Consider the following 16,778-nt stretch of genomic DNA (forward strand, 5'->3'; position numbering starts at 1 on the left):
AATCCTATTAAGCAATTTTACATTTTTTGTTTGAATATTTTTTTAAAATACAGAAATAGAACTTCATCTTTTGACCCGCCTCCTGCTTACTGGCAAAAAAATTATGGCTACCTCGGTGATGGGGACGATGACGATCGATCTGAGGAATCTTCGAAGGAAGAAGAGAGCAGCGATAGAGCAGCGCCGTTAGAATCCATCGTCATACACAGTCCAGATAGTATAGATGGCAATCAGAGAAATGCTTCTGATAAAGACACCGATAAAGAAATTGTTTTGGATGCGTCGAAAATGTCATCGAGATACAAAAAATATTAATTAAATTTAATGAGTTATTTCTACTTTTAAACTGTTTTAATTTTGAATTTTAATTTTTACGTAGAAGTCTGAATTAGTATTTCAAATGTACAACTGGTGATTTTTAAACTTTCGACATTTACGTGTTAAATTTTTTTCATGTTATGTGGTAAAAATTTTCAAGCATATTACTTTGATCTCGTCATCTTTCGTTTAGGTTAATATTTCAAGCATCTCTCAAAATTGAAAAATTCAAATTTTTAACTTCAAAATGCTATTTTGCAAAGTTCTCGTAAAAAATTATTTAAGATGAAACTCCATATCTTTGAAAGCTAATTTTTCTATCGACAATTTTCATAATAAACTTTTTGTATAAGTCATTTATGTGATGTTCAAAAACTTTACAAAGAGTTGGTTTGAGTTCCGCTTGGAACGTTTTAGATGGCTGAACTATCAAATTATGTTGCGTTTTGAATGGGCTGAAGGGTTACAAAAAAGGCAAGAGCGTAAGACGTCTAACAAAAACTTTCAAAATCGCTTTAAGTTGTTTTAGGCTTAGAAAGAAACCTAAATTTTATTATGGAAGTTAAAACATTTGTGTCAAACAAACAAAATAATTTAATATCTAACTTGTCATATACCCTACGTAAATAATAAAAAACTGGACCTAATACTAACCAGTGGTACGCTATTTGTTAAGTTAAAACCTGTAAATTTTCAAATTTTACATCATTAACACCTACGAAAGAATTTTCATTTTAATTTTTTTAATAATAATTTATGTAATTATAAGTTTCCACTACAAGAGCAACATTGAATTATGTAAAGGAAATTACATCTGTACGTCAATTTGGAAGTATTTGCGCCATACCCACAATCAATACTTATCTGCTGCTCCCTTAGCTACATAAAATACATAGGTGTCTAGGCTGTTATTATTAATACATCGAGACATCTATGATACAATATAACGAATGTGAGACTTCAATAATGATGCAATAGATGTTCGCAGTATGATGCTGTTTTTGCTTCAGGTAAATTCCATTGATAATGTTATAGCCATGCATATTAACCCCACGTTTCTTCATATAGGGTGGTTTCTGCATGGGACATAAGTTATAAGATATATAAGCTATAAGAAATAAGATCAAGATATGAGAGATGATAATTGATATAGCATAAGTACATATATAATCATAATATTTTACACTCTTTCTTATATAACAATAATTCTTATATATATATATATATATATATATATATAACTTTAAATATATATGTATATATATATATATAACCACCCTATATGAAGAAATCGTTCAATTTATTGAAAATAGAATTTTCAAAGTTCATCATGAAAATTTAAAGTTTGCCCGCCTCCGACATACATGCATCATGCACAAATATTTATCCTCAAAAGCTTGTTTAGGTTGCCTTTTCGCGGATGAGATGTGGATACGGATAATGAACAGTTCGGATGCGGACTTTTTTTTTATTCTTTAAAAATAATGATCTGACAGATGCAAGGCAGAAAATTAAACGAATAAGTAAATAAATAAACAAAAATCGGAGGAAGAAAAATGTTTAAACATGAAATGTAAAGTAAAATAGAAAAAAATAAATAAAAATAAAATAAATAATTAACTCTGCGGATGCGGGCGGTTGCGGACGTGGTGAACTCTGTGGATGCGGGCCGTTGCAGTTTGGACTGCAACGGCCCGTCCGTATGGGCCGTTGCAGTCCAAACTGGTTGGACTCTAGTTTCAATTTCATTTTTCGATTTTAATATATATATATATATATATATATATATATATCTTTATATATATATATATATATATATATATATATATCTATAATTTCAATATATATATATATATATCTATCTATAATTTTAATATATATAAATAAATATATATATATGTATAAATAAATATATAAATATAAATATATATGTATACTCATATGTGTAAATATATGTTTAATTATTATAATCTTCATTTTTTTATTTTTGAGCTTGATTTTTTTATCTCGTTGATTCTTACCCATGATATGATGAGATGCAACCCACTTCGCACGCTGCATTTGTATTAGAAAGAAACAATTTTTAACATAATTTATGCGGCCTTCTTAAACGCAATTGGTCAAAATAATCTGCAATGTAAATGTAAACATATTTTTCATTCCTGTTGGTGGGTCAGACGCTCGTTTGACTCTTGTTTCGCGTTTTTTGTCTGTTTGTCAGAAAGAGTTTATTTAAATTTATTAATTAAACAATTATCGTTGTAAAAGAAGAGAATCTTTTTAAACTGAAAGCATGGCTGCGGAGGGTGATTCATCCATGATGGCCACCCCGTCGGCAGCCGTCGCTGAAGTGTCTGGGTTTGTCAGTTTTTTGGGAAAGTTTGTGCCGGTTCTCTTGGAAGAATCTGACGACAATCCGGAGAACTTCAACAGCGCTCTCAAAGATGTCAACGCTACTGAAAGTATCAAAAAGTTTCTTGGAGACCCGCAGATACCAGCTCTTTTTGTGCAAAAGGCTGCTGTTACAAAAGGTTTGCTTGTAATAAATAATGATATTAAATTAAATTACAAATGATTTTCTTCTGTTTATTATTTTTTATATTTTAGATAAAAAAGTCATTTAATTTTAAGGCCGCATTTAAAAAACATTGTTCACAAAATCTGCTTTTGTTTTTATTGTATTTTACTTTTTAAATACAAAAAAAGATGAAGGAGAGGCAGTCACTGGTGAAGGTGATGAAAAAGAAAATTACACCTACAGCATTACAATTGAAGTCAGATATACTCATCCTAAAACTAGCAGGTGTCTTGCTATGTGTTTTGTGCTAATTATATGATTTTTCAGAATAAATTATTTATTTTATATGTCTCAACATAACAACTGTTAATTATTCTGTTTGTTTATTAATGCTTGCCTTTCATTTTTAATGTTTCCAGTGTGGTTATATTGAAAAAGACGCCAATAGTGGAGGCAGATAAGAGCTTTGCCTCCCAGGTTAGATTGATGACTTTTAGTGAGGGATCCCCTTATGAAACTCTTCATTCGTACATCAGTGGGGCTGTGGCACCATATTTCAAATCATTTATTAGAGCATCGGGCAAAGCAGATAGGTATGATAATTTTTGTTTTCAATGTTAGAAATGTATTTTTCAATTTGATGCTATTATTTTCAGTTGCATCACATAAAATCTACCTGCAATAGATTAGATTCGAACTAGCATTGCTTTGCTTGTGCTGTGTTGATGAAGTGGGGTGGTTTGAAGCAAGTAGCTGACAGATGTTATAGTGATTCATGCATTGATTTTTTGATAACATCTGTTTGATATGAAGTTGAATTTATCTCTAATTGTTTCTGCATATTGATATTTTGATTTTAATGCCAACTTTTTAGATTAATTTATTTTAGAGAGTTGAATTATATTAGCCAAGAATTATTGTTCAATGAACTGTTCATCCTTTTTTTGATAATTTTTCCTAATCTACAGAGATGGAGATAAAATGGCACCCTCTGTTGAGAAGAAGATTGAGGAACTGGAGTTGGGATTGTTGCATCTGCAGCAGAACATTGATATTCCTGAGATCACGTTGACGGTTCATCCTTACGTTGCACAGGTCATCAAAAAGTGTGCTGAAGAAAAAAGAAAACCCAAAGTGTCTGACTTTGGAGATAAAACAGAAGATGCACAGTTTTTGAACCAGCTCCATAGCTGTGTCAACAAGTGGACAAACGAAATAAGAAAAGTTTGTTCTTGTTAATTTGTAGTCATTTTATGTTTATCCAGACAATATGGAAAATACCATCGAATGATTTTATATTTCAACTAGTATTTGTTTCCAGGTGACCAAGATAGACAGAGATGCATCTTCTGGAACTTCCCTCCAGGAGATCAGCTTCTGGTTGAACCTTGAACGTGCTCTTCTCAAGATCCAGGAAATGAGGGAAAGCATTGAAGTGTCCTTGACATTGGATATTTTGAAAGCAGGGAAGAGATTTCATGCCACTGTTGGTTTTGATAATGATACAGGTGAATTAATTGAATTTTGTATTTAATATTAATCAAGGGTACCAGAATGGATGAGTTCTGGCTGGCTTGTGTGTCATTGCAAACTAGCAGAACATGTCACATGAGATTTGAATATTTATATGTAGGGGGGTTGCATTAAAATGCTGATAATTAATAATAATTAAGTGTTTAAATATAATTGAAAGGATTGAAGCAGGCAATGGCGACAGTGAATGATTACAATCCTCTCATGAAGGACTTTCCATTGTCTGACCTTCTTTCTGCAACAGAACTGGATCGAATCAAACTTGCACTTGTCAACATTTTCAATCATTTGAAGAAGATTCGAAACACGAAATATCCCATCATGAGGTGCCTCAGGCTTGTTGAAGCCATCTCAAAAGATCTCAGTGCACAGATGCTCAAAGTCCTGGGCACCAGAAGATTCATGCATGTCATGTTTGATGATTTTGAAAAGGTTTAATTTGAAATTTTATTGATTTTAGGGCGTTGGTGTGTTTTGTTAACAGTTTTTGCCTTAGAATTTTAAATATTTTAAATTTTACTTGTATTTATTGCTGTTATATTTCAGGTGATGGGAGCGTGTTTTGAGATCTTCCAAACGTGGGATGATGAGTATGAGAAACTTCAGAATCAGTTGAGAGAGCTGGCAAAGAAGAAGAAGGAAGACAACATGAAGATGGTCTGGAAGATCAATCTCACACACAAGAAGCTTCAGACAAGATTGGAGCAAATTAGAAAGTTAGTCTGCTCTTCATATTTGTATTCGTTCATTTTAATTTTTCAATGTTACTTATTGGTTTGTAACATTAAAAAATATATATTAAAATTACAGTTCATTCAAAGTTATCTTTGTTTAATCCTGTGAAATATAATCTGAAGGGATTGACGGGATGGAATTATAAAAAAAAAACAAATGATCCATTTATTAGGTTCAGAAGACAGCATGAACAGTTGAGGCAAGTGATTTTCAGAGTGTTGAGACCTAGCACTTCACCACAACAACCACAGCAACAGCCTCAGCAACAACCTCAGCAGCAACAACCGCAAGAACAACAACAACATTCACCTGACCAGCAGGCATTGTTTGATGGAGCAGACTTCAACTCTATGGAGGTTAGCATGGCTTTTTTTATTCAAATTTGGATTATTGAATGAAAGGGGAGACAAGTCCATGTCATTTAATTTACTCTGAAATAATTACAATTTAAAGCAATATTTGTTTGTTCAATCTATAGCTTAATAGAACGTCTAACAACTTTAGAAATTTAAACATTAGTATCAACAATAACTATTAGGAAGTGAACCTGGCATATGACAATGTTAAGGGTGTGGATTGCTTGGATGTGTCAGCAGAGGGCACTCTTGCTTGGGAGGCTGCTAACAAAAGGTTGGTCAACTTACATAAGTTTTGCTAGACATTAATTGATACTTGTGAATCTGAGCTACTCATGGTTTATTCTTCCAGTTTTTGATAGTTGTTCATTGTTGTGGCCTCAAAGATTTTAGTGTGTCAATATTTTAAGTTACAGCACTGTTGGCCCAAAACAATAAGTTTTAAAATGAAAATTTATAATCAAATGAAATAATGTTAAAGATAAAGAGAACAATCATGACATACAGATACAATGAGCGCATAGACAGAGTGGAGAGTCGCATAACAACTCGATTGAAGGGACAACTAGCTACGGCTAAAAATGCCTTGGAAATGTTTCGCATATTCTCTCGCTTTAATGCCCTGTTCGTGCGTCCACACATCAGAGGTGCCATCAGAGAGTACCAGACACAACTGATTCAAAGGGTGAAGGATGACATTGAATCTTTGCATGAGATGTTCAAAACAGGATACCCTCACAGCAAGTCCTGTTCCATGAGTCAGGTAAGATTGATGATTGATAAGTTTAGTAACTATCCTTTAATGTGTTTTAAAATGTTAACTTTTGTAACGTTGATGAAGTTACCAATTTACTTTTCATTTTTAGTGAGCCTTGTTCAATGTTAATTATTTTGCATTGTTTGATTTGACATCTTGTTACAGCTTTATTAATTGCTAGCCTGTTTCTGTTCAATATTTTAATAGAGCAGAGATCTGCCTCCAGTAGCTGGCTCTATCATCTGGGCCCGCCAGATTGAACGACAGCTGAACACTTACATGCATCGAGTTGAAGATGTTCTTGGAAAGGGATGGGAAAGTTATGTGGATGGTCAAAAGTTGAAATCTGATGGGGACAGTTTTAGATTGAAGCTCAACACACAGCCACTCTTTGATGATTGGGTCAACAAGGTTGTCATTGCTTGTATTTTCAAGTGGCCATTCTAATTAATTTTTGGTTAGGTTGTGAAAAACTTTCAAATCTTTAAGTAGAGCGAAACATCATGGATATAAATATAAGCTGACGTTATTAAAGAAATTGTCACTGCATTAATTAAAAAAAATTGTATTCTCTGTTTTACAGGTGACTAACAAGCAGATTCCAGTATCTGGTAGAATTTTCACAATTGAAAATGTAAGGTCAAGAATTTCTGGTAAAGCCAACGTTCTCCATCTTAAGGTCAACTTTGCTCCAGACATCATCACGTTATCCAAAGAGGTTGTTTTGTTATGGCCATTTGAGTTCCTAAGTCAATAAATTTAATTGAATTAAAATTTAATGAAGGTTCGTAATTTGAAATGGCTCGGATTCAGGATCCCATTGACAATTGTGAACAAGGCACACACTGTTAATCAGCTATATCCTTTTGCCATCTCATTACATGAAAGTGTCAACTCATACGAAAAATCATGTGAAAAGGTTTAAAGTTATATACTACTACATATTTTATATTATTATTAATATTATTATTCACAAGCAAAAAAGTAAACATGTACTTGTATTAGTGCCTTAACTATGATAGAATACATAAGCAGAAAAAAATAACTGTGAAACAAAATATATATAAAACAATATAAACAGAAAGGAAAAGAAAGAAAAACTAAAACTAAAAAATATCAGCATCTATCAAAGTTTACCAATTGTTTTTGTCGCGCACACTCTTACATCATAGACACTCAAAATCACTCATACATATAGACAAATTTAAAATACTACGACATCAAAGTAATTGCCCGAAAATTAACAACTATCTATAATATATCTGATTCAAAACTAAAATGATTTATTTATTGCCAACAGATTGATGAAAGGACGAACATATCACTGTTAGTGGCTGGCATGAAGCGAGACATTCAGTTCATGATCACTGAAGGTGCAGGTCTAGCTTGGGAATCATACAAACTCGATCCATTCGTGCAGAGGATGTCAGAGGTGACATTTCAGTTTCAGGAGAAAGTCGATGATCTGTTGATTGTCGTTGAACAAATCGATCTGGAAGTGAAAGCATTGGATTCTTGTGCATACAGTCAAGCAACATTTACTGAAGTTCTCTCTAAGATACAGAAACACGTTGATGATCTCAGTCTCAATCAATATTCCAACTTGCCACAGTGGGTTGCCAAACTGGATCAGGAGGTTTGTTATGCTTGTTAACATTTTGCCATGTCCAGATTTTGTTGCTTTCGTTTTTTTGAAGTTTTTGCTTTATTTGTAAAAGTAATTTGTTAGAGCAATAAGTAGTTAGTTTTTTCAGTAAATTTATTTGTTATTAATTTAATTTCTCAGGTTGAACAACGACTTGCAGCTCGTTTAGAAGCTGGTTTGAAAGCATGGACTCAAATGTTAGAAAATGAATCTAAAGAAGAAGGCATGGATAACAACATGGATACAGATGCTCCTACTCAACTAGCCTACAAAGCTGGAGGAGAACCCAAGTTGAAGGTCCGTCCTTTCCTCAATCAAACTATTTTACAATCTTTCGTTAACTTGACCGTTTTTAATATGAGTAAGTAGGAAGTCATCACAATATTTAAAAGTTGTTCAATTTCTTTATTCTCTATTATCTTGTTTGTGGTTAAAAAATGCTAGGAATTGCAATTTAGTAAAAACGTTTTCACCTTTTTTATCTATCTATGTAAATTTGAAATAAAGAAAATTTGTTTGCGTATTTATTTATGTATTTCATTTAATTAGTTGCCTGTTTTTTTCTAATCAACAGCAATTTGTGCATGAACTGCGCATAACCAATCAAGTGATGTACTTGAGTCCTCCGGTTGAGGAGGCGAGGTCGAACATTTTGAGTGACCTCTTCCAGTGGGAGTCCATTGTTGTCAATTTGCCTCGTATCACTCATGCCAGATATCAGGTTGGCTGGTTGGTGTGTTGGCCTCTTGGCGGTTTGGCCTGTTCTGTTGGTCGCTTGGCTGGTTGTTTTGTGTGGTTTGGTTGTTTTTTGGTCTTGAATTTATTAATATTAAAGACTGTTTGATGATTGGTTGGTAATGAATGGTTGATTGAAGTTGTGTTTTATTTAAAATCAGTCAAATTTACTAGTGACTATGGTTGATTTGAGAGAAAACATACATTTGTTTACACTAAGTTAGTTCATTGAAAGTCGGATAATCATATTGACTTTTTGTTACTTTTAATGAAAACGTAACAAAATAACACCAGGTTGGGTTAAACACAGCATCAGCCTCAGAAACACACTACAAAAATTTGCTCGCCAAATTGCCATCAGGACAGGATGCAGTGGTTGGGGCCTACAATGCTATTGAAAAGATCATCAAGGATGTGGATGCATATGTCCATGTTAGATTTTAACATTTTCCCAATTGAGTGCTTTACTTTTGAAAATTTTTCTAACTGTTCTTAAATATTTTTATGTACTTTTATCTGTTTGTAATCTAACAAAACTTGATCTTTTTTTGTGAAAAATGTTCTTCATGTTTTTCAAATGATCTTCAAATGTTCTTCAAATGTTCTTAAAGTGATTTTTATGATGAGGTACAATTTGTGGATGATATGATACAGAGTAAGAATGATTGATATTACATTTTTGTTGACAGATCTGGCTGGATTATCAGGCTCTGTGGGACTTACAAGCCGACTTCCTTTATGGAAAGTTGGGCTCTGACATTCCCAAGTGGATGAAAGCTCTTGAAGATATCAAGTAACTTTATGGATTTTTAAAATTTATTTTGGTTACAATTATTACGATTTCATTCTCAACCAGTGTGTTTATTGCTTTTTGTTGAATGGTTGTAATTGCATATAACAATGGATTTTTAATATAGATATTAGATGTTTACGGGTTGTGTTTTATATTTCAGGTTGTCAAGAAAAACGTTTGATACATCTGAAACCTCCAAAGAATTTGGTCCTATTAAAATTGATTTTGGGAAAGTATGTTGTTTTTTTCTGGATGATAGTTCTACATAAATATAAATGCATGCTTAATATTATCAATCCATTGAAATTGTTTCATAATAAAAATGAACATTTTAGTGGTCTTTTTTACATTTTATTATTTTTTTTAACAACTTGTAGGTGCAGTCAAAAGTGAGCATCAAGTATGATTCATGGCACAAGGAGGTGCTCTCAAAGTTTGGAAACATGTTGGGAACTGAGATGCAAGACTTCTTTGGCCAGATATCAAAGGTGGCATGTTCTTTATTATTCTACTTTTGTGTTAACGTTGAATAATCAGCGTTCATCGTTATATTTGTCCACCAAATATTTGACATCTATCATTTCGCTTTTTTATTTGTCAATTATTTGTCAAGTTAATTATTTAATTGCTGTACACTCCATTACAGTTCCACTTGGTTAAAATGCTTTTATTACATCACAGTTTTCATCTCATAGCTGTTTTCATTTTGTTCAGCATTCAATTTTCATTGCTTCCTATCTGCTCAACAGTCGCGTACAGACTTGGAGCAGCAGTCCATTGAAACGTCGAACACATCAGAAGCCGTTGGATTCATCACTTACGTTCAGTCTCTCAAGAAGAAAGTGAAATCATGGGAAAAACAAGTAGGTTGACTGTCTCATTGCTTGTGTTGTGCATTACCTGTTTTTGAGTTGTTCGCAGTTTGGGTTTTGTAATTGTCTTGATTTATTAAATGTTATGTGTTTTCTTATTTGTAACCATTAATAATATAATATATTATAATATTTAGAATTGTTTTTCAGGTGCTCATTATTGGTGTCCATAGTTACTTTCAACAATAAAAATACGTTAACAAACAATTATGATAATTATAACTCACCAGGTGGATTCATACAAGGAGGGTCAGAGGATCCTTGAACGACAGAGGTTCCAGTTCCCGAACACTTGGCTGTACAGTGACAACATAGAAGGAGAATGGGGGGCATTCAGTGACATCCTCAAGAGGAAGGACTCTTCCATTCAAACACAAGTTGCATCTCTTCAGATGAAAATTGTTTCAGAGGACAAAATCGTTGAAAATAAAACTTCAGATCTTCTCAATGAATGGGAACATGATAAACCTGTCCAGGTATACTTATTGCAATTAATGTCATTGCTGTTTTGTTATTTTTAATTTTGCCATTAAATTTGATGTTTATGACAGAACATTCGTTTATATAACTTTGGTGTTCACACAAATTTCGTGTGATGATTCAATGTTAGCTGTAAAATTTCTAAACAGGGTAGTGTGAAACCTGATGAAGCATTGAAAGCACTGACAATATTTGAAGGTAAATTTTCAAGATTGAAGGAAGAGAGAGACAACATTGTGAAAGCCAAGGAAGCTCTTGAACTCTCTGAACCAGGTATTTTATTGTGTTTCCGTATTCGATGCACATGTTATATAAAGTTGATTGCTGTTGTCCATGCGTTATTTGGGATATTGACGGTAACGCTTTTTTAAAATTGTTTTATATAATTAAGTTCCTGAATTATTGTAAAGTATGTGTTACATAAAAGCAAAATACAATTGGGTGTAAAAATTTCAATAAAACTGAAAATCCAGGCCAAATAAGTGCCAGTGACCAGCGCATGATGGTGGGTGCTGAAGAACTGCAAGATCTGAAAAGTGTTTGGGTGGAATTGTCTGCAATCTGGAAAGAAATTGATGAGATGAAAGAGAAGCCATGGTTGTCTATTCAACCAAGAAAGGTTGGTTGTTACGGGAGATTCGCGCAATGAGTTTTTTGTGGACTGTTTGTGAAGAATTTCATACAATTAAAAATTGTATTCAGTAAGTTCCTAAATTTAATTTACCTTAACTCATGTAATTTACAATAATGAATAAACATTGCAGATCCGTCAGTCACTGGATGACTTGTTGAACAAGTTGAAGGAACTTCCAGCTCGCATGCGAAGCTACCCCTCATACGAATACCTCAAATCAGTCATCACCTCTTACACCAAAGTTAATGTCCTCATCGTTGAACTTAAATCTGAAGCTGTCAAGGAGCGACACTGGAAATCTCTAATGAAGAAGTTGAGAGTAAACTGGGTCCTATCTGAACTTACGCTTGGTCATGTGTGGGAAGCTGATTTGTTTAAAAACGAGGCAATTATTAGAGATGTACTGCTTGTGGCTCAAGGAGAGATGGCTCTTGAGGAGTTTTTGAAGCAGGTCTGAACGTGATGCATTCCTTTTTATACACGCTCATTACATAAACAACAATAATAAGATAAATTATAATGTACAAATTTATATTTGAGTAGGTGAGTGAGGTATGGAAGACTTATGAACTGGAGCTGATAAACTACCAAAACAAATGTCGTCTGATCAGAGGCTGGGATGATCTGTTCACTAAGGTCAAGGAGCACATCAACAGTGTTGCTGCCATGAAACTGTCGCCTTATTATAAAGTTTGTTGTCTCTCAATTCATTATTCATGTATGACTATTTGATTATTTTTCATCATAACACAAATGAGGGATTGAATTTAGTTACGTTACTATCAATGTTGAATTTTATTTGACTCTGTTGTCACCGTGTTTACCTCGTGATGTTTATTGTCAGGAATTTGAAGAGGATGCATTGTCATGGGAGGACAAATTGAATCGTATCAATGCACTGTTTGATGTTTGGATTGATGTTCAGAGAAGATGGGTCTACTTGGAAGGTATTTTCACTGGCTCAGCTGACATCAAACATCTGCTGCCAGTCGAAACTTCAAAATTCCAGGGGTCGGTATTTTGATATTCAAATGTATTTATCATCTTTGTTCACTGTTGAGATGATTTTTTGGACGTTACAAGTGGATGGCGTATACTTTTGTATTTGCCAATTATAAGTACAATCCTACTCGGTTTAATTTGTCCTGCTTCATTTTTTAAACTGGGATTGTAACCAGCTTTATTTCTGTTTCGACTAAACAAATCATCCATAATATTATTGTTATTAACAAATCACTCACTATATTAACAACCATCAGAGTGTGCACCGAATTTTTGGCCCTCATGAAGAAAGTTGCCAAGTCACCGCTAGTCATGGATGTGCTCAACATTCCTAATGTTCAGAAACAGTTGGAGAGATTGGCTGATCTCCTTAGCAAGATTCAGAAAGCTTTGGGTGAATATCTTGAAAGAGAGAGATCTTCATTTCCAAGGTTATTGTTTAATTTCAAAAAATGAATAAGCAACTCGGAATATTTTACATTTCTATTATTCAATTTAATGATTAGGAGTTTTTTTTGGTTGGATTAATTTTTGAATTGAGAAATTTGTGACACACAAACAGGTTCTATTTTGTTGGAGATGAAGATTTGTTGGAAATTATCGGCAACAGTAAGAATGTGACCAGACTGCAGAAGCATTTCAAGAAGATGTTTGCTGGTGTGCATGCCATCATCCTTGATGAGGAGCAGACGACCATCACTGGATTGTCGTCAAAGGAAGGGGAAGAGGTTTGTTTGTGTGCGTCAGAAAAGCTTCATAATTAATCTGTTTGTTTGTGTGCGTCAGAAACAGGAGAATTTTATGATTTGCCCATTTACTATTCATCACACAAGTTGAAATCTTACACAGCTGACTCTGCCTCCATTGTAGACATATCTTCACAAATGAATCTTATCAAATTTATATTCACAACAATTTTCACTGTCGGCAGAACATTAGTAACGGATCAATTAAAATATAAATTGTATGTAATATAATGAAAAAAACTTACAGATGAAATTCTTCAATCCTATTGTCTTGAAAGATCGCAAAATAAATGAATGGTTGACGATGGTTGAGCAGGAGATGCGCATGAGTCTGGCACGTCTTCTGGCACAGGCCGTTCAGGACATGGGAGATTTCAGGTCGAAGAACATTGAGCAACAAAAATATCTGCTGTGGGCTGATAAATATCAGGTTATTTGTGTCTTTCAATTATTTTAAAGGTGAAAAACTCTATTGCTGAAATAATGGTGTGATAGGCAAGTACAGATAATTCAAAGTTAATATATTGAGTATTTTTTAAATTTTTATTCTATTATTCTGGTTAATAAATAATTAATATTTGAACTAGTTGATCTATATTATTTTATTTAATGAGTTGTTCAATTGATATCGTTGCAGGCTCAACTTGTTGTGTTGGCCGCTCAAATATCCTGGTCAGAAATGATGGAGAAGGCACTTCAAACCATTGAACAGAAGGCACCAGGCCACGAAACTGCTACTACCGATGTTAGTTTATTTACACATTTTTATTTTTCTACTAAATGGATTCTGGCGAATGAGGTCAATTTTTTATCGTTTCTCTAAGTTATAAGTTGTAATACCTGGCTTTTGTCTTTTGTTGTCTTTTGCGTAATTCATTTAAAATATTTAATTAATTTGAAATTGTTGACAAGGTGCTTGACATAATGGATGCAACTTTGAACGTTTTGGCTGATTCTGTCCTCCATGAACAACCACCTGTCAGAAGAAAGAAGTTGGAACACTTGGTAAGAAAGTGATTTGGTGGAAGATTCGTTTCTTATGTTATATACACATACATTGGTCATATTTGTCAATTTTGGTTTGAAGAGTTGTTACCATTTTTTTGTTTTGGCATCGACTTATGTGATCTTTAATTGAAGCGACATAACATTTTATAATGCACATTGGTTTCTGTTTTACACTGAATATTCTCATTCCTTTGTATCAAAATGTGGTTTTGTATAGAGAAAAGGTGTTAAGATGCTTATCCTATTCATTACATACATGAAATAAATTTCTCCGGGGTCATAAATCTGCAGATAACAGAGCTGGTGCATCAACGTGACGTAACTCGTCTGATTGTGAAGAATAAAGTTTCCAGTCCTCAATCATTTGAATGGCTCTCTCAGATGAGATTCTACTTTGATCCCAAGAATTCAGATGTGTTGCAACAACTCAGCATACACATGGCCAATGCCAAGTTTAATTATGGATTTGAATATCTTGGAGTGCAAGAGAAGTTAGTACAAACACCCCTCACTGATCGTTGTTATCTCACCATGACCCAAGCTCTCGAAGCAAGACTTGGTGGATCTCCCTTTGGTAAGCATTTTTTTCATTGACATTTTTTTCAGTTGAATATATATGTCTAATAATATTTTTTGTGTTATTCAGGCCCAGCAGGAACGGGTAAAACAGAGTCAGTAAAGGCTCTCGGCAACCAGCTTGGCAGATTTGTGCTGGTTTTCAACTGTGATGAAACTTTTGACTTCCAGGTTTTTATTATTTTGTTTGTTCTTCACCAATCAGTTGATTGCGTATCTACTGTAACGTATTTCACCGCACACTCAATGTTTTAAGCTCAATGATTAACATAACATGTCAAAAAACCAGGCCATGGGACGTATATTTGTGGGGCTGTGCCAAGTGGGAGCGTGGGGATGCTTCGATGAGTTCAACCGTCTCGAAGAGAGAATGTTGTCGGCCGTCTCTCAGCAAATTCAGACTATTCAAGAGGCACTCAAGGAAAATGCTGCTGCTGAAAAAGGAGGTTGCAGTTGCATTTCTACAAGATTGATTTTGTTTCTAATTATTTTAAGCATTCCAAAAAAGTCATTTGCACTGTGTCTTATTAAGTTGTTTTGTTGCATTTTCCATGCATTCAAATGATATTCACGAATTGTCAATGTTTATTCAACATGATATCTTGTAATGAACAGCTGCCCAAATTCAAGTGGAGCTGGTTGGCAAGCAAGTGCGAGTTAACAGTGATATGGCCATCTTCATCACCATGAATCCTGGATACGCAGGCAGATCAAACCTGCCAGACAATCTCAAAAAACTCTTCAGGTCACTGGCCATGACCATGCCAGATAGGCAACTCATTGCTCAAGTCATGTTGTACTCACAAGGATTTAGAACTGCTGAGAAATTGGCTTTGAAAATTGTACCATTTTTCAAGTTTGTGTTTTTTACATAGTTTTTAAAAATTGATAATTCATCAGATATGAGGCCAAATATTTTATGACAAAATAGTTGTATACATAAATTAAATTTTACTGTGTATTGCAGACTGTGTTTTGAGCAGTTGTCACCTCAGTCACATTACGACTTTGGTCTACGTGCCCTGAAAAGTGTGCTGGTCAGTGCAGGCAACGTAAAGAGAGACCACATCCAACTAATCAAGCAGGGAATGATTGAGAGACAAGAAACAGTTGATGAGGCTGCCATTGCTGAACATTTGCCGGAACAAGAAGTAAGTTGAAAATTCATTACACTCAGCTATTGTGCAAGCAGTTATTATTAAAAAATATTATAAAATTATAGTTGCTGAGTCAATATTTTGTTAACAGATTCTGATTCAAAGCATCATGGAAACGATGGTGCCCAAATTGGTGGCAGAAGATATTCCTCTGTTGAACAGTTTGTTATCCGATGTCTTTCCTGGCGTATCATACCAGCCTGCTGAGATGGCGAAACTGAAGGAAGAATTGAAGAAGGTGTGTGAGGAAATGTACTTGGTGCATGGAGGTGATGCAGATTCGGTGCATGGAGGTCTTTGGATGGAAAAGGTCTTCATATTTTCTCTTCCTTCTTTTTTTTAATTATGTGGTGTTTTTTTTCTTTTGTGATAACTTTTTAGTTTTTACTTTGTTTTGAAATTATTGCATATATTTTGGTTTCCTTAAAATTCAACTTTTAGTTTTTAGTTTTCATATTATTATTTTTATTTTAAAAAATCTTGTTTGAAAATTTCATGCTCTTGAATGGTCATACTAGTTGAAACTTGACTGAGTTAAACAATTTTAAACTTTTTTTTCCGTACAAAGTACTATATTTTCCGTGGTTTGTCAATAACATGGATCATATATAGACTGTGAATGGTGCAATAGAATTCTTCTCTTAAGTAATGTAATATTTATAGACGTTCCTTTGAGGATAAAAATGTTTATAATAATTTTTTCTAAAATTCTTGTAAATTGTAAATAAATAAATAAATAAATGCATTTGATTAGGTGCTTCAATTGTACCAAATAGCCAACATACATCACGGTTTGATGATGGTGGGACCGAGTGGCAGTGGCAAGAGTACTGCCTGGAAGGTTCTGTTGAAGGCACTGGAACGAATTGAAGGTGTCGAAGGAGTTGCCCATGTTATCGATCCCAAGGTGAGC

The 16,778-nt window shown here is 33.9% G+C and overlaps 1 protein-coding gene across 1 annotated transcript in view; it reads left to right on the forward strand.

Moving 5' to 3' along the window:
- Positions 1-2,638: 2,638 nt before the first annotated feature.
- HELRODRAFT_106966 (hypothetical protein) overlaps positions 2,639-16,778 on the forward strand; it is a gene marked incomplete at its 5' end in the record, with an annotated part of 38,084 nt that continues 23,944 nt past the window's right edge. Inside the window, 39 exons of the mRNA XM_009024480.1 lie at positions 2,639-2,849; positions 3,034-3,121; positions 3,256-3,429; positions 3,805-4,060; positions 4,158-4,344; positions 4,530-4,801; positions 4,916-5,085; positions 5,277-5,460; positions 5,643-5,734; positions 5,968-6,223; positions 6,425-6,631; positions 6,801-6,938; positions 7,002-7,136; positions 7,518-7,853; positions 8,004-8,159; positions 8,437-8,614; positions 8,914-9,029; positions 9,287-9,390; positions 9,551-9,623; positions 9,768-9,878; positions 10,140-10,253; positions 10,493-10,738; positions 10,892-11,025; positions 11,226-11,361; positions 11,507-11,827; positions 11,920-12,066; positions 12,221-12,387; positions 12,636-12,809; positions 12,941-13,106; positions 13,372-13,554; positions 13,762-13,869; positions 14,037-14,129; positions 14,424-14,706; positions 14,779-14,879; positions 14,998-15,154; positions 15,324-15,564; positions 15,676-15,859; positions 15,957-16,175; positions 16,620-16,772. Coding sequence (XP_009022728.1) covers positions 2,639-2,849; positions 3,034-3,121; positions 3,256-3,429; positions 3,805-4,060; positions 4,158-4,344; positions 4,530-4,801; positions 4,916-5,085; positions 5,277-5,460; positions 5,643-5,734; positions 5,968-6,223; positions 6,425-6,631; positions 6,801-6,938; positions 7,002-7,136; positions 7,518-7,853; positions 8,004-8,159; positions 8,437-8,614; positions 8,914-9,029; positions 9,287-9,390; positions 9,551-9,623; positions 9,768-9,878; positions 10,140-10,253; positions 10,493-10,738; positions 10,892-11,025; positions 11,226-11,361; positions 11,507-11,827; positions 11,920-12,066; positions 12,221-12,387; positions 12,636-12,809; positions 12,941-13,106; positions 13,372-13,554; positions 13,762-13,869; positions 14,037-14,129; positions 14,424-14,706; positions 14,779-14,879; positions 14,998-15,154; positions 15,324-15,564; positions 15,676-15,859; positions 15,957-16,175; positions 16,620-16,772 — 6,771 coding nt within the window. The remainder of the gene's footprint in view (positions 2,850-3,033; positions 3,122-3,255; positions 3,430-3,804; positions 4,061-4,157; positions 4,345-4,529; positions 4,802-4,915; positions 5,086-5,276; positions 5,461-5,642; positions 5,735-5,967; positions 6,224-6,424; positions 6,632-6,800; positions 6,939-7,001; positions 7,137-7,517; positions 7,854-8,003; positions 8,160-8,436; positions 8,615-8,913; positions 9,030-9,286; positions 9,391-9,550; positions 9,624-9,767; positions 9,879-10,139; positions 10,254-10,492; positions 10,739-10,891; positions 11,026-11,225; positions 11,362-11,506; positions 11,828-11,919; positions 12,067-12,220; positions 12,388-12,635; positions 12,810-12,940; positions 13,107-13,371; positions 13,555-13,761; positions 13,870-14,036; positions 14,130-14,423; positions 14,707-14,778; positions 14,880-14,997; positions 15,155-15,323; positions 15,565-15,675; positions 15,860-15,956; positions 16,176-16,619; positions 16,773-16,778) is intronic.

Source organism: Helobdella robusta (assembly GCF_000326865.2).
Source record: "Helobdella robusta unplaced genomic scaffold HELROscaffold_4, whole genome shotgun sequence".
In the NCBI taxonomy this organism is placed as follows: domain Eukaryota; kingdom Metazoa; phylum Annelida; class Clitellata; order Rhynchobdellida; family Glossiphoniidae; genus Helobdella; species Helobdella robusta.